We start from the raw sequence: 26,632 nt of genomic DNA, 5'->3' as shown, positions 1-26,632 counted from the left end.
CATGGCTACGCTATCCCTGAGGGTGCGATTAAGGGCTCCTCTAATTAGACAGTTCTTTTCTGATCTTAGACTCACACAGAACACAGTAGTGAGGCGTGTGATCATCTTCAAACTGGAATTTTAAAATTTCATCCTGCCTTTCCTTTTACTTCTTGATTGAAGAGGAAAGACAGTTTGGTTTATGATAACCTCAAAAGAGAGCAACCTCAAGGCAAGCCTATTTGAAAAGAAAAGTGATAGATGAAGAAAAAGGTAGAAAAGGAAGCTGCGCTAGCTCGGCTGTGCACTCGCCTGGCTGTGGAGGCCAGTTACCAGCTGTAGCAGTGTCTCGACTCTGTCACTTCTAACCCTGCTTTACCCACCTTTCATCCATCTAAGTCTGGATCCCTAGAGGGACAAGCCTGGCTATTCAACTTTTCAGTGCCCCACTTTAAAAAGTAAGCCGCCCTCAAGCAATCTCCTCTACTGGCTTTCAAAATAGAATGTGCTGTTCCTCACACACAAAGATAAGCCTCCTGAGAGCAACATCAGAGCCTCCTCGGCCATTAGGCATTTGCTTCCATTCAGTTTTCCAGGGTTTTAATGAGTTTATATAGACTCAGCCTACTTCCTTCCCAGATTCTTCAGGGGCTCAAGGCTGCACAAAAGTGAGAATATTAATATATGAAGGTATCATTTAAAATCAAGAAATAAGGAAAGGTAATACATAAAACTTTCCAACCCATGACACAAGGCCAGTATTATCCTAATAATGAAATCAGACAAAAATATCACAGGAAAGGAAAACTACAGACCAAAAATCCTCAACAACATACTTACCAACTAAATTCTAACTAAACATAGCATATAAGGATTATATACTATGATCAAGTGTGATGTATCCCAGGAAGGCAAGGTTGGTTTAACACCCCAAAATCAATTAATGTAATACACCATCAGAATAAAATATGAATTAAAAAAAACACATGATCATCTCAATAGATGTAGAAAAAGCATTTGACAAAATTCAACACACTCTCATGACAAAAAACATTCAGCAAACTAGGAATAGCAAGGAATTTCCTCAATCTGATAAAAGGCATCTATGAAAAACCCACAGCTAATATCATACATAATAATAAAAGAACGTTTTCCCTTAAGAAGAAGGCAAGGATCCTCTTTCACCACTTCTATTTGATATTGTACTGGAGACTCTAGCTAGGGCAACTAGGTTAAGAAAATAAGCTAAAAGCCTTCCAGACCAGAAAGGAAAAAGTAAAACTATCTCTACCTACAGGTGAAATGATCATCTATATAGAAAATCTTAAGGAATCCACTAAAACTACTAGAGCTAATAAATGAGCTCATCAAGGCTGCAAGATACAAAATCAATAATCTAAAATCAATTGCATTTCTATACCCTTGCAATGAACAATCCAAAAATAAAAATTAAGAAAATAATTTCATTTATAATAGCATTAAAAAGAATAAAATACTTAGGAATAAATTTAACAAAATATATACAAAATGTATACTCTGAAAACTAAAAAACATTACTAAGAAATTAAAGACAACAAATTTAAAAACAAAAGACATCTAATGTTCAGGGAACAGAAGACAATATTAAGCAGAAGACTTAATATTAAGATGGTAATCATTCATAAACTGATCCACAGATTCAACACAATTCCCATCAAAATCCCAACCGGCTTCTTTGCAAACAAAACTTGATAAGCTAACTAAAAAATTCATGTGGAAGTGTAATAGGTCTAGGATAGCCAAAACAATCTTGAGAAAAAAAAAAGAAGGAAGTTGAAGAAGAGATCTTGCATTTCTAGATTTCAAAACTTACTACAAAGCTATAGTAATCAAGACAGTGTGGTACTGGCATAAGAACAGACATATAGATTAATGGAATGAACTAAGAATCCAAAAATAAACCCTTAAATATACTATCAACTGATTTTCAACAAGGGTGATTTCAATCAAGATGATTTAGTAGCAAAAGATTAGCCTTTTCAAGAAATGGTTCTGGGACAACTGAATACCCACAAGCAAAAGAATACAGCTGAACCTCTATGTCATACCATACATAAGAATTAACTCAGAACAGACCCAAGATCTAAATGTGAGAGAAAAAACCCATAAAGCTCTTAGAAGAAACAGATGTAAATCTTTGTGACTTTAGATTAGGCAATGGTTTCTTAGACATAACACCAAAAGCAGAAGAAACAAAGGCAACAAAATTTATCTATTATATGGAATTCATTAAAATTTTTGTGCTTCATTAAGAGAGTGAAAAGACAACCCATAGAGTGAGAAAAAATTTTACAAATCACACATCTAATAAGGGACTTGTATACAGAATACATAAAAAATGATTATAATTCAATAGCGAAAAAAAACAATTAAAAATGGGGGGTACTTCCCTGGTGGTCCAGTGGCTGAGAATCCACCTTCTAATGCATGGGACATGGGTTAAACCCCTGGTTGGGCAACTAGGATCCCACATGTTGCAGGGCAAATAAGCCCGTGCACCAAAACTAAAAAGCCCAAGGGCCACAACTAAGACCCAATGCAGTCATAAATAAATAAATAAATATTTAAAAATAGGGATAGAATCTGAACAGATATTCTCCAAAAAAGATATACAGATGGCCCATATGAAAAGATGCTCAACATCACTAGCCATCAGGAATCACACCATGAGATAATATTTCATATCTACTAGGCAGCCCAGGTTCAAAAAGACAGACAATAACAAGTCTTGGGAAAGATGTGAAGAAATCAGAACCTTCATATACATTGCTGCTGGGACTATAAAATGGTACAGCCAGTTCGGAAACAGTCTGGCAATTCCTTAAAGGAAAGGTGAAACAGAGTTACCATATCATCCAGAAATTCCACTTCTAGGTATATACCCAAGAAAAATCAAAACATACATCCATACAAAAACCTGTACCCAGGGACTTCCCTGGTGGCACAGTGGTTAAGAACCTGCCTGCCAATGCAGGGGACACAGGTTCAATCCTGCAGCTGGGAACATCCCACATGCTGTGGAGCAATTAAGCCTGTGCACCACAACTACTGAGTCTGCACTCTAGAGTCCGCGAGCCACAACAATTGAGTCCGTGTGCCACAACAACTGAAGCCCATGTGCCTAGAGCCCATGCTCTGCAGCAAGAGAAGCCACTGCAATGAGAAGCCCGCACACCACAATGAAGAGTAGCCCCCAGTCGCCGCAACTAGAGAAAGCCTGTCCACAGCAATGAAGACCCAATGCAGCCAATAAATAAATTAATTAATTAAATTAAAAAAATTAAAAACTGTATACAAATATTCATAACAACATCATTCATAATAATCAAAAGGTAAAAACAACAAATGACCATGAACAGGTGACTAGATAAATAAACCATGGTACACCTATACCATGGAATATTATTTGACAATAAGAAATGAAGTGCTGACATATACTATAATATGGATAAATCTTTTAAACATAAAGTAAAATAAGCCCATCACAAAGGACCACATATCATATGACATCATTTACACAAAATGTTCAGAATAGGCAAATCCATAAAGATTGAAAGTGGATTAAAAGAAGACTGGTGGTTGCCTAGGGCTGGGCAGGCAGAGGGAAATAGAGAGCATGGGGTTTCTTTTGGGGGTGATGAAAATGCTCTAAAATTAGACAGTGATCATGATTGCACCATTCTGTGAACATACCAAAAACCACTGAATTGTACACTTTTTTTTTAATACATCTTTATTGGAGTATAATTGCTTTACATTACATTAGTTTCTGCAGTAAAACAAAGTGTTTACTTTGTATTTATACACATATCCCCGTATCTGCTCCCTCTTGAGCCTCCGTATCCCACCCCTCTAAGTCATCACCAGTCATCGAGTTGATCTCCCTGTGTTATGCAGCAGCTTCCCACTAGCTATCTATTTTACATTTGGTAGTATATATATGTAAATGCTACTCCCTCACTATGTCCCAGCCTCCCCTTCCCCACCCATGTCCTCAAGTCCGTTCTGTACATCTGTGTCTTTATTCGTGCCCAGCCACTAGGTTCATCAGAACCATTCTTCTAGATTCCATATATATGTGTGTTTGGTATTTGTTTTTCTCTTTCTGACTTATTTCACTAGGTCCATCCACCTCAGTACAAACAACTCAATCTGGTTCCTTTTTATGGCTGAGTAATATTCCATTGCATACATCTTCTTTATCCTGATTGTACACTTTAACTGGGTGAATTATATGGTATGTGAATTATATCTCAACAAAGCTATTATAAAAAAAAAATCTACTTTACCTTGAGGGAGTTGGGTCATCTTGGCCAAGGCGTGACATAATATTTATTAAGGTGTTAATTCCTATTTAAAAAAAAATCACAAGTAAATACTGTTAGAAGCACTCTAGGACATATGATATGTAGAAAGAAAATTCTCTCGCTCCAATTTGACTTGCATGCTTACAAGTTTGATCAACTTAGTTACTTAAAACATCTGATAGGAAAAAGAAAATTTTCTCAAAAATTCCTCCATTCTTATTATAATGCTCTGCTTAAAGTAAAGGTTATTATGAGGGTGAGTCAAATATTATCTGCACTCCGGTTATATTAAAACTTCAGTTGGCCGCACTGTCTTATCAGTGCTTTCTGTTCAAGGCTACTGTCTCCCCAGTCACTGCTGTGCAAGTGTGAACGTGTTACATCAGTTCATTTGTAACTGCAGCGTGAGCAAAAATGGATGCCCACTTGTGATTTGCACAAAAGAAGAGCAGTGTGCAGTGATTCGTTTCTTTGTGGTCTGTGGGTGTACCTGGTGCCATTATTTATCAAAGACTTTGTGCGCAGTATGGAGAAAGTGTTTTGTCGAGAAGACGTGTGTATGAATGGATAGAGAAGTTCAAGGTCACACAAGTGTTAGCCATCAAGAAGGAGCCAGATTCACTTCTGATCAAGAAGACAGCAGTGCATTCATGGCTCACAACTCAGCCTAAAACATTTTTTAATGATGTAATACAAAAGCTTGTTGACAGATGGACAAAGTGTATTGAAAAGCAAGGATATTATGTTGAAAAATGATGTATTTTTCTTTTCTAAAAGTTAATTAAAATAAACCCCACAGCCAAAGGGCAGATAATTTTTGACTTACCCACGTACATATGGCTCGGGAAGCACTAAAGAATGAGAGAATGAAACAGTCACCAGGGAACTACTCCTGGTGGGGATTTAATTTACAACAGGAGACACAGAACGAAATAAGAGAGTGGAATCCAAATGTACCTTTTTTCCGCATGTGCATGTGATGAACTTTTCTATCTCCATATTTGGGTTGCCGAATTCCACAGTTAGACAAAGAATTCCTGGCATGATCAGGATTCATTCCAAAATTTAAGTGATGACTTGGGTGGGTCATGGCCAACTAAAATTTCAATGAAATAAGTTCAGTCTTAGAAACTCAGCATAAAAACAAAAACAAACAAAATTCAGCATAGAAGCACCATCTTTACATCTATTCAAATGAAACAGGAAAGAGATCTGTTTATCCAAATTTTAAGCCCTGATCTTTCCATCTTATTTCCTCCCGTGTCAAATTTCCAGAGCTTTGGTGCAAGCCCTCTTCTGCAAACAAACCTAAATATCCACAGCTTTCAGAGAAGAATTAGAATATGCAGCACCTGGAAAGAGGAGCCATAATGGAGGAAAAGCTGAAAGAAGGGATCAGGTTTGACTGGCAAATTTTAGCTTTAGTCTATTTCTTTAGGGACAGCCTCAAAAAAAAAAAAAAGTGAGAAAAAAGATTTGAAAGTGGCAATCAGAGTAAAGCAACGGAGAGAGCTATATTTCTAAATGTCATCATCTCCCAGAATAGAGAATCTCAGTGCTCCATTTGTAACCTGCAAGATGAATTACTCCTATCTTGTTATTATATAAATATACAGGAGAGTAATTCTTACCTGTAACAGACAACGATCTTGGAAAGTATATCCTATCAACTTGTCCAGATGCATTAGGCATTGGTGGTAGCGAATATGATGGGTCAAAACAGGCAACATCATTGCATGCTAAGAAAAAGCATATTTCAATATTTTTAACTCTATGAAAAGTTATTAAAAATACTGCATTTATCTTACAACAAACAAGAATCATTTTTACATCCCAAATTCCATCTCACAAAGCCAAATTCCATCTCACAAAGTCTTGAAACAGTCTACCAGCTGCATGGCATCCTGGCACATCTTCTATGAGGGGTGGTGGACTACAGTTGTTAAGGGTATGGTCTCTGGAACCAGAATGTGTGGGTCCAAACCCTGCTCTGTCACTCATTCATCATGGGACTCAGGGCAAGTTATTTAACCTGTTTCTGTTTCCTCATCTGTAAAATGAGGACAATTGGAGTAGCTACTTTCAAGGACAGATAAAAGGATTAAATGAGCAAATACAAAAAGCTGCTTAGAATAAGGCCTGTTGGGCCTCATTGAACTAGGAATAGCTCTGGTTGATCAGTACCCAGCAGTGTAACCTCAAGGAAGTCATAAGAATTTCTGTGTGCTCTTGTCAATCATTAATTCTAAGGGGATGGATTAGAATTCACAAATTCTGAAACTTCGTCAAGGTCAAGACACTTCTGAGAATCTAAGGGAAATGATTCTTTCCCTAGGAAAATGCCTATGTGCACAAACATGCAAAAATTGCTTGGAATTTTAATGAGTTCACAGACCTCTAAAGCCCATCACTATCCTCTGGTTAAGAACTTCTCAGCCAGATGATCTCATAAGCCCATTCTAGGTTTAACTTGCTCAATATAACATCATGAGGACAACTTTTATAAAACCAGCAATACAGTTAAATCACCTGAGGACATCAAACTTTTATTTTTATTTCAATCACTTTTCATTTGGCTACAGATTCCTTACTGGGAGACAATTTCATGGAAAGCATATCTCTCTCTCCTTTCTTTCTTTCTTTTTTTCTTTCTTTTAAATAATGTTTCCCTAGAGCTCAAGAGAATGAAAGAGTCATTCCTATTCATCAGAACCTGGAGGATGGGCACAGCCCACGGAATGACTGACATGTGCTTTATATCCTTTTAGGCTCTGATGTATTTTAAGGTGGCACTATTTAAAAATACATGATAATGGATTTGCTTGAAACTATAGAAATCAGTTTCCTGTATTAACTTATAAAGAAATATAAGTTCTCCTCAACAGAAAGCCCATTCCAGTTCAACAAAAGAATACAAGGTTGAGTCAAAAATTATCTACACTGTGGCTGTAGTGCCAGAGTGTGGATAATTTTTGACTCAACCTTATACATATTGAGCACCTCCACATGCAAGGCTTATAATAGTTGTGAAAGAGAAAAAAGATGAAGACTCTTTTTGCCGTGAGGGCTTCCCAGAGATACACCATTCTGATCCAAATTACAGGCATTTTCCCCACTTTGTTTTTATAAGTGCTATATTAAAGTAAAAAAAGCAAACACCTTAATATGGAAACAAAGCATGTGGCCAAAGTATAATACAGTTTGGTAAGCATCTCCCTCTCTCTCTCTCTTTTTTTTTTTTTTTTTTTGACACACAATAAACTGCTTATATTTAAAGTGTACAATTTGATAGTTTTCCCCTTATTAGTAATGTATATCTGGCATGGCAACATTTCAATTGCCAACTCAAGGGTGTTGATGCTAAGCACTCAAGCAGGCTGGCTCATGAAGACTATGCAGTGTAACTATCTTTCTAAAGTATGAATTCAAACTGGTGTGTTGTTTTAATACCTCCAGTGCGAGATAAGTCATTACCTATTAATAACACTAACTTTAGAGTACTCTGATTACTGGAAAATTATTATTGAGTCCAAATCTGTCTCTTTGGAGGTTTTCTCCTTTGAACTTAGATCTACCCCTGGAAAAGGACAAAATACAAGGGTGAGTCAAAAATTACTCCCACTCTGGCTGTAGAACTTATTTTAGTTTTAATACAACCAGAATACGGAAAATTTCTGACTCACCCATGTACATTTAATGGCATTCCTGTCCCTGCATCTTCTCTTAACCAACCTGTCCTTTTTTCTTTAACCTTTACTCAGGTGAAACAGCTGTGAGGCCTTTCACCACTTCCTCTAAACTTTCTCCAAAGAGAAGCAGTTTTTCTAAGTAAATATGCTTCTTGTGCCCACCATGGAAAGGTATATATAACCCACATCCATCTCGTATTCCCGACAAACAAGTTTCAAGGTAATCTATGAGACTCTAACTCAGTTTTTTAATGTATTAATCTTTGCAATGTTGAAATACAGACAATCACTAAGCATCTCCTCCCCACTCCATTCACACCTAAAAAAACTGCTTTCATTTTATAAAGCTCCTTTGGAAGACTGTGAGGAAATGGCACTGCAGTTTTAAAATCTATTCAAATTCTCTATTAAAAAAGAGCAACCAAGATGGCAGCAAAGTAGAAGGATGTGGAATGCATCTCTCTCTCCACAGATACATTAGGAATACATCAAAAGATGCAATAATTCCCACAGAAAACCAGCTGAACACTAGCAGAAGACCTTGGACACCAGAAAGGACTGCAAAGATCCCGAAATAACTGGGTAGGGCAGAGGGGAAAAAAAAAAGGAGAAAGAGGAGAAAGGAAAGGGATGGGTCCTACACCCTGCAGCAGGGGTAGCTGAAACAGAGGAAAGATTGCTGAATTTGGGGAAACCTTCCTTATCTGATGGGGAAACTCCCTCTAAAATGGGGAATTTCCCTGGGTCAGAAGGGAGGCATTTGGGACTGTCCAAAGAGGGTGAAGCAGCTGATTTGTGGCAAATGGAAAAGAGAGAGTGAGAAATCTACAGAGGGTCTGTACCACGGCTCTGTGTGTCCAGGACTGAGACATGGGTTCACAGCTGTACAGGGGGTCTGGGAGCTGGAATGTGGGAACCAGAGAACTGGTTCAGGGTGAGAAACATTGTTGGCTGTGGGGAGAGGGACTGAGGGGACAGAAGGGAAGAAATCCGCAGCAGAGAGTGCCTACCGCGGAAAGCTATATGGCCATGGTGGCGAGGCACTACTGCTGACCCACGTGCAGCAGAGAGAAGCCACTGTTGTAGCCTCTATTTTGGCACCTGCAACAAACAAAGGGAGGCCCCCTCTGGGCCTGGCTGTCACAGTCAACAAGGGATAGAAAAAGCCCCCTGATGGGGCTGGCCTGCTCTGCCTGTGGCTGAGAGCCAGAAGAAGTCCACAAAGTGGCCCAGCTCTGGAGACATTCTGCTTACACCCGAGCCCACCAGCTTCCCTCTGCAATAGGCACTGTCACCACCACCAGGGCTCCCATGACCCAGGCAGGGCACTACTGCTGAGTCACACACAGGAAGGAGTCACTATTATACCCTCTATCTCCCCACATACCAGAGCCTAGAGATGAACAATAAAGGAAGCTCTGCTGGTCACAAAGTAATAAAAAAGCCCCCGAGGGCTGCCCATCAGGCACCTGGTGCCAGTAAAGAACCACACTAAAGCCAGATTTCCTATACCCATGGCTGCTGGCATGCCTGCACATTCAGCGTCACCCCTGGGGCTAGCACGATCCAAGCAGGGCACTACTGTTGAGTCACAGGGTGAGGAGCCACTCTCAAAGCCTCTCTCTCCCCACACACCTGCATCTGCAGATGAACAATAAAGGAAACACTCACTGAGACAGACCCAAAGAGCTCCAAGGCAGCCTCCAGACCAGACTCTGGTGGTTAGACCACATGCAGGAGCAGGGACAAAACCAAAGTTGAACACCAGGGACAGGGGGACTAATGTGGGAAAACATTCAGAAGTCTTTCTGAAACCTTGAAAATGTTACTAAAAGTAATTAAAGTATGTGGGCCAAGCAACTGGATGCAGGATGTCCTGCTTCAGCAGTGGAGGAACTAAGGGTGCTGGGCGTGGAGACCATGGGGGCATAGGCTACCATGGAAACAGAAAATTGACCCTCTCTGGGGGCGCAGCCCCTTTCTCACTTGCACACCTCATATCACCCTGTTTGGCCCCAGAGGATGGCTGGTTAGCCAGAGACGGGTAAGATTCCTCAGGGGAGGAACAACCTAAGACAGTCACAGTCACAGAGGGGCCAATAGGGGTGGGGCACATACCCTTAATCCTTCTGAAAGAGGTCTCCTGCCCCCAGGGTTGCTTTGTTCTCCACACCCAGCTCAAATCCATGCCCAGCTCAAATCGGGACCCAGGAGGCAAACAAAGATCATTGCCCCCAGTCATGTGAGGCCTTTGTTTGTTTACTTCAAAGATAACCTTGATTGTGGGATGAAACTGGGAGTGTTAAACCCTTAGGCTATGCCAAGAGCTCAATAAAAGCAATGTGGGATCAATCAGCAATCAGTGAGGCTCTTGATCCTAGAGGTCTTGAGTCTCCCGGTCCCATCTTTCTCTTAAATCTGTGTCTGTGTTTCTTTAAGCTTGAGGCACCCATCACTCACCCCAAGTCACCAAGCTGGCCTCGGCAAGTGGCGCCCAACTTGGGGCTCGAGGAGCTTGAGTGATGAAGGCTCACGAAAAGTGAAATTAATAAATATAAAGAATTGGGAAGTGCCGTTGAGGCAGGCTAATAACAAAGGCAGGAAAGGACAAGGCAAACATAAGAGAATGCAAGTCTCAGGGAATAAGTAACTTATGGCCTCTTTCACAAAGATCCTGCCATGGGCAGCCCAGACATCTGAGTCAAGAAGATAAGGGAAAACCTAACGTCTGCACTCTGGCTTCTGTACCTTGCTCTTGCCTAGATAAGCATAGCTATGGGCTTCAAAAAAGTGCAGGAACTGGTTTATAAAAGGAGAAACTTTCCTTTGGTTCAGGGCTCAGTCTTTGGATGTGAATCCACTGGGCCTGTACCGTACCAGTACAATAAACATTGCTTCCTGTATTGCAAGCCTTGGTGTCCTACCTACCTCTACCGATTCCCCCAACATTTCTGGGGGCTCATCCAGGATCAGGAGATGGTATACAGAGATGGTGCTTTCACCTTCCTTGTCTCCGGGGTGTTAGCCCTGGGACACCAGGGCTGGTGACATCGCCTGGCAGCAGTGGACCAATTGATCCATAGGAGACTAGCCGTCCCGGCATGTCAGGGTGAGACTTCCAAGAGCACAATGGAACCCAGAGAGGTGCAGGAACCAGTGCAGGGAGAATTGCCCAACAGTAAGAACCTGGATTCATTTTGGTTTAATAGGCCCACCATTAAGTGATGGAAGGGGAGCCTGATCACCTCCCAAGAGTCACCTGAGTAACCTCCAAGACCCTCTCAGGGGGAGAGCAGGAGGTGAAACCATGACTCTAAGGTTAAAGGAAAGGATTGGGCGGAGGGCTGGAGCTTGCTGAATGAATGCGAGTGAATGAGATGATCAATTAAGATTGAAGCGAGTGTTGAGTCCTGATCTGGTTCTGTGGCAATCCTCATATGGCTTAAGGTGATTCTCTTTGGAGAAATCCTGACGTGGGGTTTGTTCTGTCTCACCACATGCTAAGAGACGTCTGAAATTTCCACGAGGGAAGCGGCCGGAGACGGACGAAGTGCATTTCCAAAACCCGATTTTCCTACTCCTACCCTCCCTTGCATGTGTGCATGTCATCTGATAGGGTGGGAGGAAATGGGTGGCAAGCAAAGTAAACCCACCCCCTTAGAATGCATGATTAAAAACTTTAAAAGGGATATTCAGGAGACTACGAAGTTAAATTGACCCCTAGAAAACTCCATACCTTGTATGAAGTAGAGTGGCCATCATTCGGGGTAGGATGGCCCTCGGAGGGCTCCTTGGATAGGGAACTAATCAATAAAATATATAAAGTAGTGACTGGAGACCCGGGATACCCAGACGAATTCCCCTAAATAGACTCTTGACAGGATGTAGTCCTGATAAAGCCACCTTGGCTTCAGTCATGCCTAGAGGAAAACTGTAAGATCCTAATGGCACAGGTAATAGCCTCCTCTAAGTGCAAGCCTAAACCAAAAAGGCCAGTCCTAGCGGGACAGCCAGAGGAAGTGCCTTCACCATATGTGCCCCTATATCCTCCCCTACCCGCAACTAACTCAACAAGGAATAGTGAGGTCTGTAACTCATCTGAAACTTCCTCACCCATCATGCCCCAGACATCAGACTCCAAACCATCTCCTAAGGGAAAGTCCCTGGACCCAGGAGAGTAGAAGGGACATGAGGGCAGCCCACTCTTCACTCGGAGCAGATGGACGGCCCTAGAGGCTCCATTGAGGGTAACACAGGGACCTCTCTACTATGATCAGGATGGATAGATGCAGCGAGGACAATGTATATTTGTATATCAGCCCTTCACTACAACAGACCTCCTAAATGGGAAAAACCATACCCCTTTGTATACAGAAAAGCCCCAAGCCATGATTGATTTGATGCAGTCCATAATTCAAACTCATAAACCCATTTGGGCAGACTGTTGTCAGCTTTTACTGACATTATTTAACACCGAAGAGAGCCACAGAGTCACACAGGCTGCCCTGCAGTGGCTAGAGGAATATTCACCAGAAGGCACTCTTAACACCCAGGCATACGCCCAGCGCTATTTTCCTGAGGAAGACCCCCAGTGGGACCCCAATGAAACCCAGGGCCTTCAAATGCTAGAACGATACCAGGAGGCCCTGTTACGTGGGATGAAAGAAGGAGGGGAAAAGGCTATGAACATGAATAAGACCACTGAGGTGCTCCAGGAGCCCAGGGAAAGCCCGAGCCAACATTATAAGAGATTGTGTGAGGTATTCCGCCTTTACAACCCATTTGATCCTGAAGCTGCAGAGAACCAGAGGATGCTTAATGCAGCCTTTGTGAGCCAGGCCCAAGGGGATATCCGGCAAAAACTGCAAAAGCTTGATGGTTTTGCTGGGATGAACATCAGTCAATTGCTGGAGGTAGCCACCAAGGTCTATCTTAATCGAGACCAAGAAGCTAAGCGCGAGGCTGAAAGAAAATTAAAGAGAAAGGCAGATTTACTTGCGGCCACTCTTACAGAAAGGACAGGGTGCCCCCAAGAAAGGAACATACGGGGTCAAGGTTGAGGCTGTGGCAGGGGCCTGGAAGTGAGTTTAGAGGGGAAGCCAAATATCCAAGATCCAGGCTGGGACCAAAGCTATGTGCCCATTGCCGTAGGGAAGTACACTGGAAAAATGAATGTCCTCACCAATCAGAGGACTGCCATTCAGGCCATAAAAGAGAGGAGAGGGGGCGCGTAATCCAGGGATGATATCAGCCTGGGCGACAGAGACAGGAGACCTCCTCTGATGACTGTGTGGGTCTGGCTGCCATGGAGGAATACGGGGAAGACTAGGATAGACCGGGTTCCATTTTATTAGGTCCCCAGGAGCCCATGGTCCAAAAGACTGTAGGGGGCCAACCCATGGACTTCGTGGTGGACACAGATGCAGAACACTCTGTGGTAACACAACTGGTGGGACCTATTTCGAAAAAACAAACTACCATTGTGGGGGCCACAGGTGATCAAGTGCACTGTCCCTTTTTGTTACCTAGGTGGTGCAGGCTAGGAGGCCATGAGGTGATTGATGAATTCCTATATCTTCCTGATTGTCCTGTAGCTCTACTGGGGCACAACTTGTTAGGTAAATTACAAGCCCAGATAGCCTTTAACTCACAAGGACAAGCAGCTTTGACTTTGGGAAAGCCCAAGGCTAGGATTTTGGCTCTTATCTTCCCCCAAAAAGAGGAACGGCACCTCTATAGTGCCATGAAGGACCCACAAGAAGGATCTGAGCTCCCTTTCCGAATACCTGGAGTATGGGCAGAGGATAATCCCCCCCGACTGGCTAGGAACACTCCCCTGGTGATGATAGAACTAAAACCCGGGGCCAGGCCAATCCGTGAAAAACAGTATTTCATTCCCCAAAAGGCCCAGGTTGGGATCCAAAAACATTTGGAGAGGCTCTTAAAGTATGGGATTCTACGGCCTTCTCAGTCAGCGTGGAACACGCCTCTCCTGCCTGTACAGAAACCAGGCACTGAGGAATATAGGCCCGTCCAAGATCTCCAAGCCGTAAACCAGGCTACTGTCACCGCATCCAATTGTCCCAAATCCCTATATGCTGTTAGGACTTATTCCTGCTGAAGCAACATACTTTACTTGTCTAGACCTAAAAGATGCATTCTTTTGCATCCATCTAGCTTCCACCATGTCAGGACATTTTTGCATTCCAATGGGAAAACCCTATAAACGGAGATAAGGGCCAGTTGACTTGGACCAGATTGCCACAGGGGTTTAAAAACTCCCGGACTATCTTTGGGATGGCCCTAGCAAACGATTTAAGGGTTTATCCAGCCAACCAGCTGGGCTGAACCTTGCTCCAGTATGTGGATGACTTTTTATTAGCTGGAAAAACCAAAGAAGGATGCATGGAGGGAACCCGGTGCCTCCTTACCCTCCTATGGGAATCTGGCTATAAAGTGTCTAAAAAGCTCAGATCTGTCAGGAAAGTATAAAATATCTCGGGTTCCACCTTTCACAGGGACAGCGACAGTGAGGCCCAGAAAGAAAACAAGCCATTTGCTCAATCCCAGTCCCTACAACCCGACTCCAGGTCCGAGAATTCCTCAGGGCGGCAGGCTTTTGTAGAATTTGGGTACCCAGCTTCTCTGTAATGGCAAAACCCCTATATGAAGCAACAAAGGTGGGGAGGGAACCATTAATATGGGGACAGGCACAACAGGAGGCATTCAAAAAGATCAAAAGAGCCCTCATTAACGCGCCCAGCTTAGGGCTCCCGGATGTCTCAAAACCTTTCTTTCTGTATGTACATGAACGTACTGGGATAGCGGTAGGCATGTTAACTCAAATTCTGGGCTCCTGGCACCCTCCCCGTAGCATACTTGTCCAAGCAATTGGATACAGTTGCTAAAGGATGGCCCCCTTGTTTGCGAGCACTGGCAGCTACTGCTCTCCTGGTCGCTGAGGCTGACAAGCTCACTATGAGACAAGAATTGACTGTTTGGGTGCCACATGCGGTGCTCACTCTGATGGACTATAAGGGAGAATTTTGGCTGACCAGTGCTCGGATGGTTAGATATCAGGGAATGGTATGTGAAAACCCCGTGTCCATCTAGAAGTGCTAAAAACTCTCAATCCAGCTACGTTGTTGCCGGTGGGACCAGGTCCGCCAGACCATGACTGCATTGAAGTCATGGATGAAGTGTTTTCTAGCAGACCAGATTTAACAGATCAGCCCCTCAAAGACGCTGATGTAGAATATTTTACTGATGGTAGCAGCTTTGTGAAAGAGGGAGAGCAGTTTGCTGGATACGCAGTGGTGACATTAAATTCCACCACAGAAGCTAGGCCCTTGCCAAAGGGAACTTCTGCCCAAAAGGCAGAATTGATTGCATTGATCAGGGATCTTCCATTGGCAGCAGGTGTACAAGTAAACATCTATACTGACTCCAAATATGCCTTCACCACTCTCCATGTGCACGGAGCCCTATATAAAGAAAAGGGGTTAATTAATTCAGGGGGAAAAGATATAAAATATGGAAGAGAAATTCTTGAACTTCTAGATGCATTTTGGCCCCCAAGAAAGTGGCAGTTATGCATTGCCGGGGACATCAGAAGGAAAACACTATAACTGCTAGGGGAAATTGGCAAGCCGATCAAGAGGCAAGACTAGCGGCCTCTAGAGAACTTCAGGAAACTGCAGCCTTAACTACTGCTTTACTCCCCCATCCCCTAACAGAATGGAACCCTCAGTACTCTAAAAATGAGGAAACTTGGCTTAAAACTGAGAAGGGAAAATATCTCCCAAGTGGATGGTGGCAGTTTGAGGATGGCCGCATAGCCATCCCAGAAACCCTTCGTCCCAGCCTTCGTCAAATCATACCATCAAGGAACACATGGGGGTCGGACAGCCTCAGAAGTTACTCTGAGCCAACACTTCTATGTTCCCCGGCTCTCTAGTATCGCTCGGGCAATAAGCAAACAATGTGAACTGTGTGCCAAAAACAACCCACGCCAGGGGCCAGTAATGGCCTCTGGGTCACAAAGTGTTGGAGGAACTCCATTTGAGAATATTGTAGTAGATTTCACTGAACTCCCCTGCGTCTGGGGTTATAAGTACCTGTTGGTATTTGTGTGCACATTCTCAGGATGGGTAGAGGCCTTTCCCACCCATACAGAAAAGGTGCAAGAAGTAGCCCGGCTCCTTCTGAGGGAAATCATTCCCCAATTTGGAATTCCAATTTCCATAGGGTCAGACAATGGGCCTGCATTTGTGGCAGAAATAGTACAGTTAGTTGCCGAAGGATTAAAAATTACTTGGAAATTACATACGGCCTATCGCCCACAAAGTTCAGGAAAAGTAGAATGAATGAATAGAACCTTAAAGCTACAGCGAAGGAAGTTAAGCCAGGAGACTCATTTACACTGGGATCAACTGTTACCTATTGCCCTGTTGAGAATTAGGACAACCCCCACAAAACAGACTGGGTTTTCTCCATTTGAAATTCTTTACAGGCAACTGCCCCCTATAATTAGGAGCATAAGGGGAGATTTAAAAGAAATAGGAAATACCACCTTAAGACAACAGATGCAGGCTCTTGGCTCGACCCTAACAGATATACATCACTGGGTGGGAGAACGACTGCCTGTAAGTCTAACTACTGACGTCCATTCCTTCAAACCCGGAGATACTGTGTGGGTGAAGGAATGGAATGTCCAGCCTTTGAAGCCTCTCTGGAGGGGACCATTCACTGTTATTCTGTCCACTCCTACTGCAATAAAGGTGGCTGAGGTGACACCTTGGATTCACCACAGCAGAGTGAAGCCGGCCTCTCCAGACTGGGAATGTATCCCTGATCCAACGGCCCCGTGTAAACTGACTGTTTGAAAGAAATGAGTTGTGGCGCTTGGAAGCCCAGAAGACAACAGCCCTGCATCAGTCACTCCAGAAGCTGACTGATCTACGCATGGCGGAAGCCTGAGAAAGGACACCACAACAAAAGGACAGATAAAACTATCATTACCTCCCCATGGACTGTAATCCCTTTTTCTTGATTCTAGTTACACTTTTGGCAGTAAATCTAGCTGTGGGATTAGCATCTACTGCTCCTGAAGACTGGACATGGGGGAAAGGGCTTTACTCGCATTGTTTTTCCTCGTGCTTATAAGTTGCTTGCTTGCTTGCTTGCTTGCTTGCTATCGGCTGTTTGGGATAATTATTGCGATAGGAAGCACCCAAAACCCCTATTTCCCTATTAAGCTGACCATTAATGTGACTAGATCAGCCACTCCCTTTTCTGTAAAGTTTGATGCTTGCCAGGTTATACCCTGTGGAGACTTAAACACACAGAGACAACTCTCACAGGTAGATAAATATCTCTGTCCTGAGGCAGATAATAGCATGGAGCCACCCTGTCCGACTTGGAATGACATATGGTGGACCTCTCAGTACCAAGGGTGGACAGCCAGCACAGGTCCACTCAGGTGGCAACTCAGGCAGGGGATGGGACCACCTGAAGCCAAAATTGCATATTTACAAAGGGACTATGCCCCCTAACTGCCAGCCATTACAATGTAACCCGATAATCCTTTCTATTAATAACCCTGCTGAAATAAACACCTTCCCTGTAGTAGCCACCCGGACTTATGGATTAGGAGCTGACACATCTGGAAGGGATCCCCGGGGAAAATTTAAAATAGCTTTAGTTAGCGGTCCGGTAGTTAAATCTACTACCATAGTGCCTAACCCAAAAAAGGAGACATCAAAACACCAGCCTATAAATAATCCAAAACAAGTAAAGGTGATTGAGGTAAAGGATTTGAGACAGACTCTAGAAATTGAAGCAGGACATGGGGGGCCAAATGCCTGGATAGAATGGGTAAAATTCTCAGTGCTGGCCCTAAACAAAAGCGACTGTTACGCATGTGCTGCAGGGCGACCACAGGCACAGGCAGTCCCGTTCCCTCTCGGATGGGACAATGATCCTTCCGGATTTGGCTGCATGATGACACTCTATCAAGACAAAAAGGCCTGGGGAAATGAGACATGTAGGAGTTTGGCCCTGCTCTACTCGGCGATCAGCGAGTCAGACCCGAGGGTAACACCCTCCTTCTCTGTGGGAAAGATGAACTACTCTTCATGTGTCTCTTAGACAGGGAGAAAAGTTCACTACTCCTGTAAGAGACCTGTCAGACTGTGTAAAGCCAAGAAACGTGTCGCACGAACTGGGAGCCAATTACTCCAACTTAAATATTCCTCGGGCCGATGTCTGATGGTACTGCGGGAACCGGACTCTCTTGGACAGATTGCCCACCGGATGGATGGGAACTTGTGCCTTGGTTCAATTTGCTGTGCCATTTATCCTGGCATTCCATCCCCCTACGAGGGCCAAAAGATCCATACTGGGATCTTTCAACCTAGAGATATATCTAGACTCAATAGGAGTGCCCAGGGGAGTTCCCAATGAGTTCAAGGCCAGAGATCAGATAGCAGCAGGATTTGAGTCATTTCTTTTCTGGTGGGTGACAATTAACAAAAATGTAGATTGGATAAACTATATTTACTACAACCAGCAAAGATGTATTAATTACACTAGAGAGGCTCTAGAAGGAGCGGCTAGCCAATTAGATGCCACCAGCCGCATGACCAGGGAAAATAGGATTGCCTTAGATATGCTGTTAGCAGAAAAAGGGGACGTGTGTGTCACGCTGGGAGGGAACTGCTGTACCTTTATCCCCAATAACACCACCCCGGATGGCACCATAACTAAGGCCCTCAAAGGATTATCATCATTGGCAGACAAACTGGCTAGAAATTCAGGAATTAAAAACCCTATTACTGGCTGGCTGGAAGAATGGTTCTCAACTTTAGGTGGTTACAAGACTCTGATAATAAGTATGCTTACAACATTGGGAATTCTCCTATTGCTCCCCTGTTTTATCCCCTTAGTCATCCAAATAGTTTCAAACTTCATTGAAAATTTAGTCGAAAGGAAAATGGCCACCCATGCAATGATGCTATGGAAATATCAACCAGTAAGTCAAGATAAAAATGATGCTATTGGACCTTAAGTCAGATCCAAGCATCAAAGGGGGGAATGAGGCAGGTTAATGACAAAAGCTGGAAAGGACAAGGCAAACATAAGAGAATGCAAGTCTCAGGGAATAAGTAACTTATGGCCTCTTTCACAAGATCCTGCCATGGGCAGCCCAGATATCTGAGTCAAGGAGATAAGGGAAAACCTAATGTCTGCACTCTGGCTTCTGTACTTTGCTCTTGCCTAGATAAGCATAGCTATGGGCTCCCAAAAAGTGCGGGAACTGGTTTATAAAAGGAGAAACTTTCCTTTGGTTTGGGGCTCGGTCTTTGGATGTGAATCCACTGGGCCTGTACCAGTACAATAAACATTGCTTCCTGTATTGCAAGCCTCGGTGTCCTGCCTACCTCTACTGATTCCTCCAACACTGTGAAGCCCCAAGAGGAGAGTAAGAGGCCTCTGAAAAATCCTGCCAGTAAGTAAATCTATTGGGTATTTTGTTTTCAGGGTAAAATGTGGGAAATAAAGAAAGTTCAGATCAATATCGACTATATGTATGCCTGTTATGGCAGCTCCTACAGGCAGGTGGAGAAAAAACAAGTGAAGGTCGATTATTAGAACTTCTGCAAATAATTGAGAAACTTTGTAGGTGGTTTCCTTCTTCAGGAACACTGGATTTGCATACTTGGGATAAGGTTGGGAGTGAACTTAAAAAACTGCATTCTAAAGAGACTCCCATACCTGTTTCCATTTGGTCAACATGGTCTCTAATTAAATCAGTACTAGAGCCTCTACAAACTCCTGAAGGCTCAGATGATAGCTTTGATGAAGAAGCCAGTCCATCAGCGGACCAATGGGCATATGCGGTGGGTGCCAGAGGAAACTGGAAAACAAAAGGGAATGCAAATGGCTGAGGGATTAAGACCCTCTGCTCCCTCCCTTGTGGAGGAGGGTGAACTTCCTATACTGCCCCCTCCTCCACCCTCTTTAATGCCACCTGGGGGAGCTTATGCCTTTCATGTGTCTAAAGGACACAGTTTTATCACCCTTACAGAAGGGCATTTTGCAGGCTAGACAAGAGGGAGATCTGGAAGCTATGCAAATGGCATTTCCAGTAACTATTCATGAAAGGGTGGCACCTGGAGTGGATCCTAATAATCCCAATGGAATTTATGAGGCAGTACATGAGCCAATACCTTTTAAAATATTGAAAGAATTAAAGCAAGTGGTACAAAATTATGGAGTAAATTCTCCATTCACCATAGGTATCATACAGGGAGTAGCCGAAGACTCTTGTTTGATTCCAGCTGATTGGGCAACGTTGGCTTGTGCAGTACTAGCCCTGGGAGAATTTTTACAATTCAAAACCTGGTGGTGTGATCATGCTGAAACTATGGCAAACCAGAATCGAGCAAGGCAGATTCCTATCTCCTTGGATCAACTGATAGGTGGTGGAAACTGGGGCAGAGTTCAAGATTAGATTCTGATGGAAGATCAGGCCATAGAACAGGTGAGACATTGTTGCCTAAGAGCCTGGGAGAAACTAGAAGCTACAGGGCAAGCTCCTGTCTCTTTTCAAAAGATCATGCAGGGGGCAAGAGAGCCCTATACTGAATTTATTGCCAGATTACAGGAGGCTATCAAGTGGCAGATCACTAATGCTGAGGCTGCTGATACTATTTTGCAATTAATGGCTTTTGAAAATGCAAATACAGATTGTAAGAAGGCCATTGGACCTATGAAAAGAAAGGGAGCATTAAATGATTATATTAGAGTGTGTCAGGGAGTGGGAACTGAGAGCTTTAAAGCAACAATGATGGCACAAGCTATGGCTGGACTGAAAATAAATAACAAATTTCCAGGGAAATGCTTTAACTGTGGTAAACAAGGACATACAAAGAAACAACGTAGAAAGAGAGTGGATAGAAGGGCTGTTAATTTTCAAGATAATGTAACCAAAGGACAAAAACAGCCTGGATTTTGTCCAAGATGTGGAAAAGGATTTCACTGGTCAAGCCAGTGTAAGTCTAACTTCCATAAGGATGGAACCCCCTTGTCGGGAAACTATCAACGGGGCTCGCTCCTAGCCCCACAACCAAAGGGAGCCTATCAGATCCAGAAACAGGCAGAAGTGGCCCAATACTCCACAGTGCCATGGGCTTATCACCAGCCACAGCAGGCAGCTCAGCCTTAGACCTTCTTTGTGCAGAATCTATTACTGTACTGCCTGGAGAAACTCCAACATTGGTCAGAACAGGAATTACTGGACCTTTGCCGAAAGAAACTGTTGGCTTATTACTAGGAAGGTCTGGTTTAACATCAAAAGGAATTAGAATTCATACTGGAGTGATTGATAATGATTATACTGGAGAAATTAAAGTGATGATATCAACTTCAGTTCCATGGAAAGCCCATCCAGGTGATAGAATAGCACAGTTGCTTATTCTGCCATATTATAAGATTGGCAATAGTACAAAAGTAAGGGGAATGAAAGGCTTTGGAAGCACAGGAGAGGCCGGAGTTTTCCTCTCTGAAAAAATTTTAGAAACATGCCCGATGTGCTCAGTAACTATAAATGGAAAAGCTTTTAGAGGATTAATAGATACAGGCGCTGATGTTTCAATTATAAGCAGTAATCATTGGCCTTCTCACTGGCCTACTTGTCCTGCAGACATTACAGTAGTAGGTTTAGGTAGAGCTCATGGCTTGCAGCAAAGTGCTAAAATATTGCCTTGCATTGGCCCAGATGGGCAGCCAGCCCACTTACAACCCTATATAGCAGACCTTCCCATTAATTTATGGGGAAGGGATTTATTGCAACAATGGAAGGCTGAAATCCACATTCCAAAGTTAGATACTTATAGTATGCAAAGTCAAGAAATGCTAGTAAATCAAGGATATCAGCCAGGGTTAGGTCTTGGTAAATATCATCAAGGGAAACTATTTCTCATTCCAGCTGAAGGTAATGCAAATAGAGAAGGTCTTGGATATCAGTCGTTTCACTAGTGGCCACTCTTCATAAAAGCTTACTGCTTCCCCCAGCACCAATCCCATTGACCTGGAAAACCGATATACCTATATGGGTTGAGCAGTGGCCTTTAACCATACAAAAGTTAGAAGCTCTAACAGAATTAGTGACTGAACAGTTAGAAAAAGGACATATTGAAGAATCTTTTAAGCCCATGGAACTCTCCAGTATTTCCAATAAAGAAAAAAACTGGTAAATGGCATTTATTAACAGATCTCAGGGGAGTCAATGCAGTTATACAACCGATGGGGGCATTACAACCAGGCCTCCCATCACCTAATATGATCCCTGCTAATTGGCCTTTAATAGTTATTGATCTGAAAGACTGCTTTTTCACCATTCCATTACATCCCAATGATAAAGAAAAATTTGCTTTTTCTGTGCCTGCATTAAATAATAAAGAACCTAGAAAAAGATTTCAATGGAAGGTGTTACCTCAAGGCATGTTGAATAGCCCTACTATTTGTCAGAAATTTGTTGCTAAAGCCCTTGAACCAGTATGACTAGAATTTCTTAATTGTTATCTTATCCATTACATGGATGATATCTTGTGTGCTGCTCCTAATCAAGATTTACTTACTTCTGCGTATACTAGCATGCAGCTTTGCCTTGATAAAGCAGGACTTAAAATAGCTCCAGAAAAGGTACAGATGCATAGCCCATATCAATATTTGGGCACAATAGTTGATAGAACGACTATTAGACCACAAAAGGTGGAACTGAGGACAGATCAAATCCAAACTCTTAATGATTTGCAAAAACTCCTAGGAGATATTAATTGGCTTTGCCCATGCATAGGGATCCCCACCTATGCATTATCTAACCTATTTGCATTGTTGAAAGGGGATTCAAAATTAAATAGTCCAAGAACTTTAACATCAGCTGCTTTAAAGGAACTAAAACTTGTAGAAAATAAAATTCATTCTTCTCAATTACAGAGAGTAACTGTTAATCAGACATTGTAATTAATTATATTACCTTCTCCTCATTCACCTAAGGGGATATTAATGCAAAATGAAGGAATTGTGGAATGGTTGTTTTTAGCAAATACTATGGTAAAATCCGTGTCACCTTATTTAGAATTATTAACTCAGTTGGTTCTGAAGGGAAGAACTCGAAGTAAGCATTTAATTGGAACTGACCCTTCACATATAATTATCAATTTAGCTACTAAAGAAATTCAGGCTTGTTTCCAAAATTGTGTAAGTTGGCAAATTGCCTTTGCTGATTATATTGGGAAAATTGATAATCACTATCCAAAAAATCCCATTTTGCAGTTTCTTAAAAGAACTCAATGGATTCTACCTCGAATAACAAAATCTGATCCTATACTAGATGCTCCTATAATTTTTACTGATGGCTCTAGTAAGGGCCAAGCGGGATATACGGGATTTAAAACACGACAAATCCCTGTCCCTCACTTTTCAGCTCAGCAAGCAGAATTATATGCAGTTATCTGTGATTTGCAAGACATATCTGAGACCGTTAATATTTTATCTGATTCTGCCTATGTGATTCAAGCCACTAACACGATAGAAACTGCTACTATCAAGCAGTCTATTCCACAGCCTCTTTATGATCTTTTTCTATTACTTCAATGAGTTGTTCACTCTAGAAACGCTCCTTTTTATATTACCCACATTCGGGCCCATACTACTTTGCCTGGGCCTCTGGCGACAGGTAACAGAGCTGCTGATAGACTTGTTGCACCCGTATTGGATGAAGCTAAACATTTCCACCAATTAACTCATGTAAATGCTAAAGGCTTAAAAATGAAGTTTGATATTACCTGGAATCAAGCCAAAGATATATTAAGAACATGTCCATCATGCCAAATTATTAATAATCCTCAGCAATCTGAACCTGGTGTAAACCCACGGGGCTTGCACCCTAATTCTTTATGGCAAATGGATGTTACTCACATCTCATCCTTTGGTAAGCTCTCCTATATGCACGTAACCATTGATACATTTTCTCAATTTATATGGGCTACTGCCCAGTCTGGTGAAACTGCAAAGCATGTGCAGTCACGGGGTTGCCACAAGCCATTAAAACAGATAATGCCCCTGCTTATATTAGTAAAGCATTTCAACAATTTCTTGATATGTGGTCCATATCACATTCTACAGGACTTCCTTACAACCCCCAGGGACAAGCAATAGTTGAAAGAGCAAACCAACTACTTAAAAACATGCTCCCAAAACAAAAAGGGGGAATCACCCAAGGGCAACAAACAACTTTAAATAAAGCCTTATTCACTATTAATTTTTTGAATGTATCTGCACAGGCTACAGATACAGCAGCTGAGAGGCATTTTTGAGCCTCATCTAGGAATGTGACTCATTTTAATGATGCACAGCTGCTGATATGGTGGCAGGACCCATGGACTAATATCTGGTCATCAGGAAGGTTAATCACATGGGGAAGAGGGTTTGCTTGTGTGTCACCAGGACAAGGCCTGGAACCTGTGTGGATTCCATCTCGGAGAATCAAGCCATATCATGAGCGCCCCAAAGAGACGCCATCTTGAATGGGACGTGGAACCTCCGGTGATGAACTTTGAAGGTCTGACTTTCAAGTCAATTAAAACCACAGGCCCTTTGCCACAAACACGGATGATGTTTGCTCTGATTACTATTGCAGTGAGTATGCTCCTTGTCACAGCAAATGAAAAGAGTTATACCTATTTGGCTTATGTGCCTAATCCCCCATTATTAAGACCTGTTAATTGGGGAGAATGATCTATACCTGTTTATGTTAATGATTCCTCTTGGATTCCTGGACCAGAGGATAAAAGATTGCCTAAACACAAAGGCAAAGAAGGAACCATAGCTATTAAATTAATAGCTCTATGGATTTTGAAACACAGGCACTAATAAAGCATGTCTGAATATGACAATGCAGGCATCACTGTCAATTCTCAAAATAGGAACCATACCAAAATACAATGACATTTGTTTTCAGGTTTGACCTTTGGATATCAAGAGACTAAGTTTACTAATTATGCCATCCCTGATAGACCTTTGTGTGAAATAAAACGGATATGGGCTGACAGACAAGATCAGATTCTTTGGGATGTTTGCCGGTGCATGGAGGGTGTGATACTACTTAATGGTTCCTATGGAACAGTGTGGGACTGGTCCCCTAAGGGGTATGCAGTCTCTAATTTTTCACACCAAAAACTCCTCCTGCAATCCCTATAAAAGGTTGTGATGGCATATATCTAAACATAATTGTACCAATATTGCCACACACTCGCCCTATCCCATCTTATGGCTTAGGACCGGATTGGTACCTCTTTGGCCTCAGTTAGAGAATGGCAGAGCTCAAACAGAAATATGGAAACTTCCCTTAAGTTTAAAAACATTACAAATGGGATGGCCATAATGCCAGTGACACATATACTGGGATATAAAGCAGATAACTTCACACTGGACATACAACAATTACAAGCTAAAATAACTGGCATGCAATATGCATCTTTGCAATTTCTACACCAAACTGCTACTTTACAAAGTATTGCCGATGGATTAAAAGCATTGCATCCATTGGATTGGATAAAAAGCATGAGTAGCTGTCTCCTAGGCATTTTGATACTCTTTTGTTGCCTTTTAATTATCTTATGTTTAGTTCTCAGATGCACAAGAAAAACGCTCCAAGGATTGATGGAAAAAGAAGTAGCTCGAATGGATTATCTTCTCCTAGGAAAACAAAAAGGGGAAAATGTGGGAAAACATTCAGAGGTCTTTCTGAAACCTTGAAAGTGTTACTAAAAGTAATTAAAGTATGTGGGCCGAGCAACTGGATGCAGGATGTCCTGCTTCAGCAGTGGAGGAACTAAGGGTGCTGGGCGTGGAGACCATGGGGGCATAGGCTACCATGGAAACAGAAAACTGACCCTCTCTGGGGGTGCAGCCCCTTTCTCACTTGCACACCTCATATCACCCTGTTTGGCCCCAGAGAATGGCTGGTTAGCCAGAGATGGGTAAGATTCCTCAGGGGAGGAACAATCTGACAGGCACAGTCACAGAGGGGCCAATAGGGGTGGGGCACAGACCCTTAATCCTTCTGAAAGAGGTCTCCTGCCCCCAGGGCTGCTTTGCTCTCCATGCCCAGCTCAAATCCACACCCAACTCAAATCAGGACCCAGGAGGCAAACAAAGATCATTGCCCCCAGTCATGTGAGGCCTTTGTTTGTTTACTTCAAAGATAACCTTGATTGTGGGATGAAACTGGGAGTGTTAGACCCTTAGGCTATGCCGAGACCTCAATAAAAGCAACCTGGGATCAATCAGCAATCAATGAGGCTCTTGATCCTAGAGGTCTTGAGTCTCCCGGTCCCATCTTTCTCTTAAATCTGTGTCTGTGTTTCTTTAAGCTTGCAGCACCCATCACTCCCCCTGAGTCACCGAGCTGGTCTCGGCAGACTAAGGAAGAGGTTCTCAAATCTTTCCATCAGATATACATGCTACAGACTAAATCCCTGTGATCAGCTAGGTAGACCCTCTGTCTTTGGAATATCTGAGTAAACAATGAATGTTCCCACAAATGAAAAA

At 42.7% G+C, this 26,632-nt stretch overlaps 1 protein-coding gene across 5 annotated transcripts in view; it reads right to left on the bottom strand.

Annotated features, from left to right (window-relative positions):
- Window positions 1–26,632, bottom strand: part of DROSHA (drosha ribonuclease III) — a 165,528-nt gene that overhangs the window by 54,892 nt on the left and 84,004 nt on the right. For all 5 annotated transcript variants that reach the window (XM_057708554.1, XM_057708555.1, XM_057708556.1 and 2 more), the window contains 3 exons: window positions 5,957–6,064; window positions 5,283–5,421; window positions 4,308–4,368 (listed from right to left, as the gene is read on the bottom strand). In XM_057708554.1, the coding sequence (XP_057564537.1) occupies window positions 4,308–4,368; window positions 5,283–5,421; window positions 5,957–6,064 (308 nt within the window). The remainder of the gene's footprint in view (window positions 1–4,307; window positions 4,369–5,282; window positions 5,422–5,956; window positions 6,065–26,632) is intronic.

This window comes from Hippopotamus amphibius, chromosome 15 (assembly GCF_030028045.1).
Source record: "Hippopotamus amphibius kiboko isolate mHipAmp2 chromosome 15, mHipAmp2.hap2, whole genome shotgun sequence".
In the NCBI taxonomy this organism is placed as follows: domain Eukaryota; kingdom Metazoa; phylum Chordata; class Mammalia; order Artiodactyla; family Hippopotamidae; genus Hippopotamus; species Hippopotamus amphibius.
This window is presented reverse-complemented; position numbering and strand designations above follow the sequence as displayed.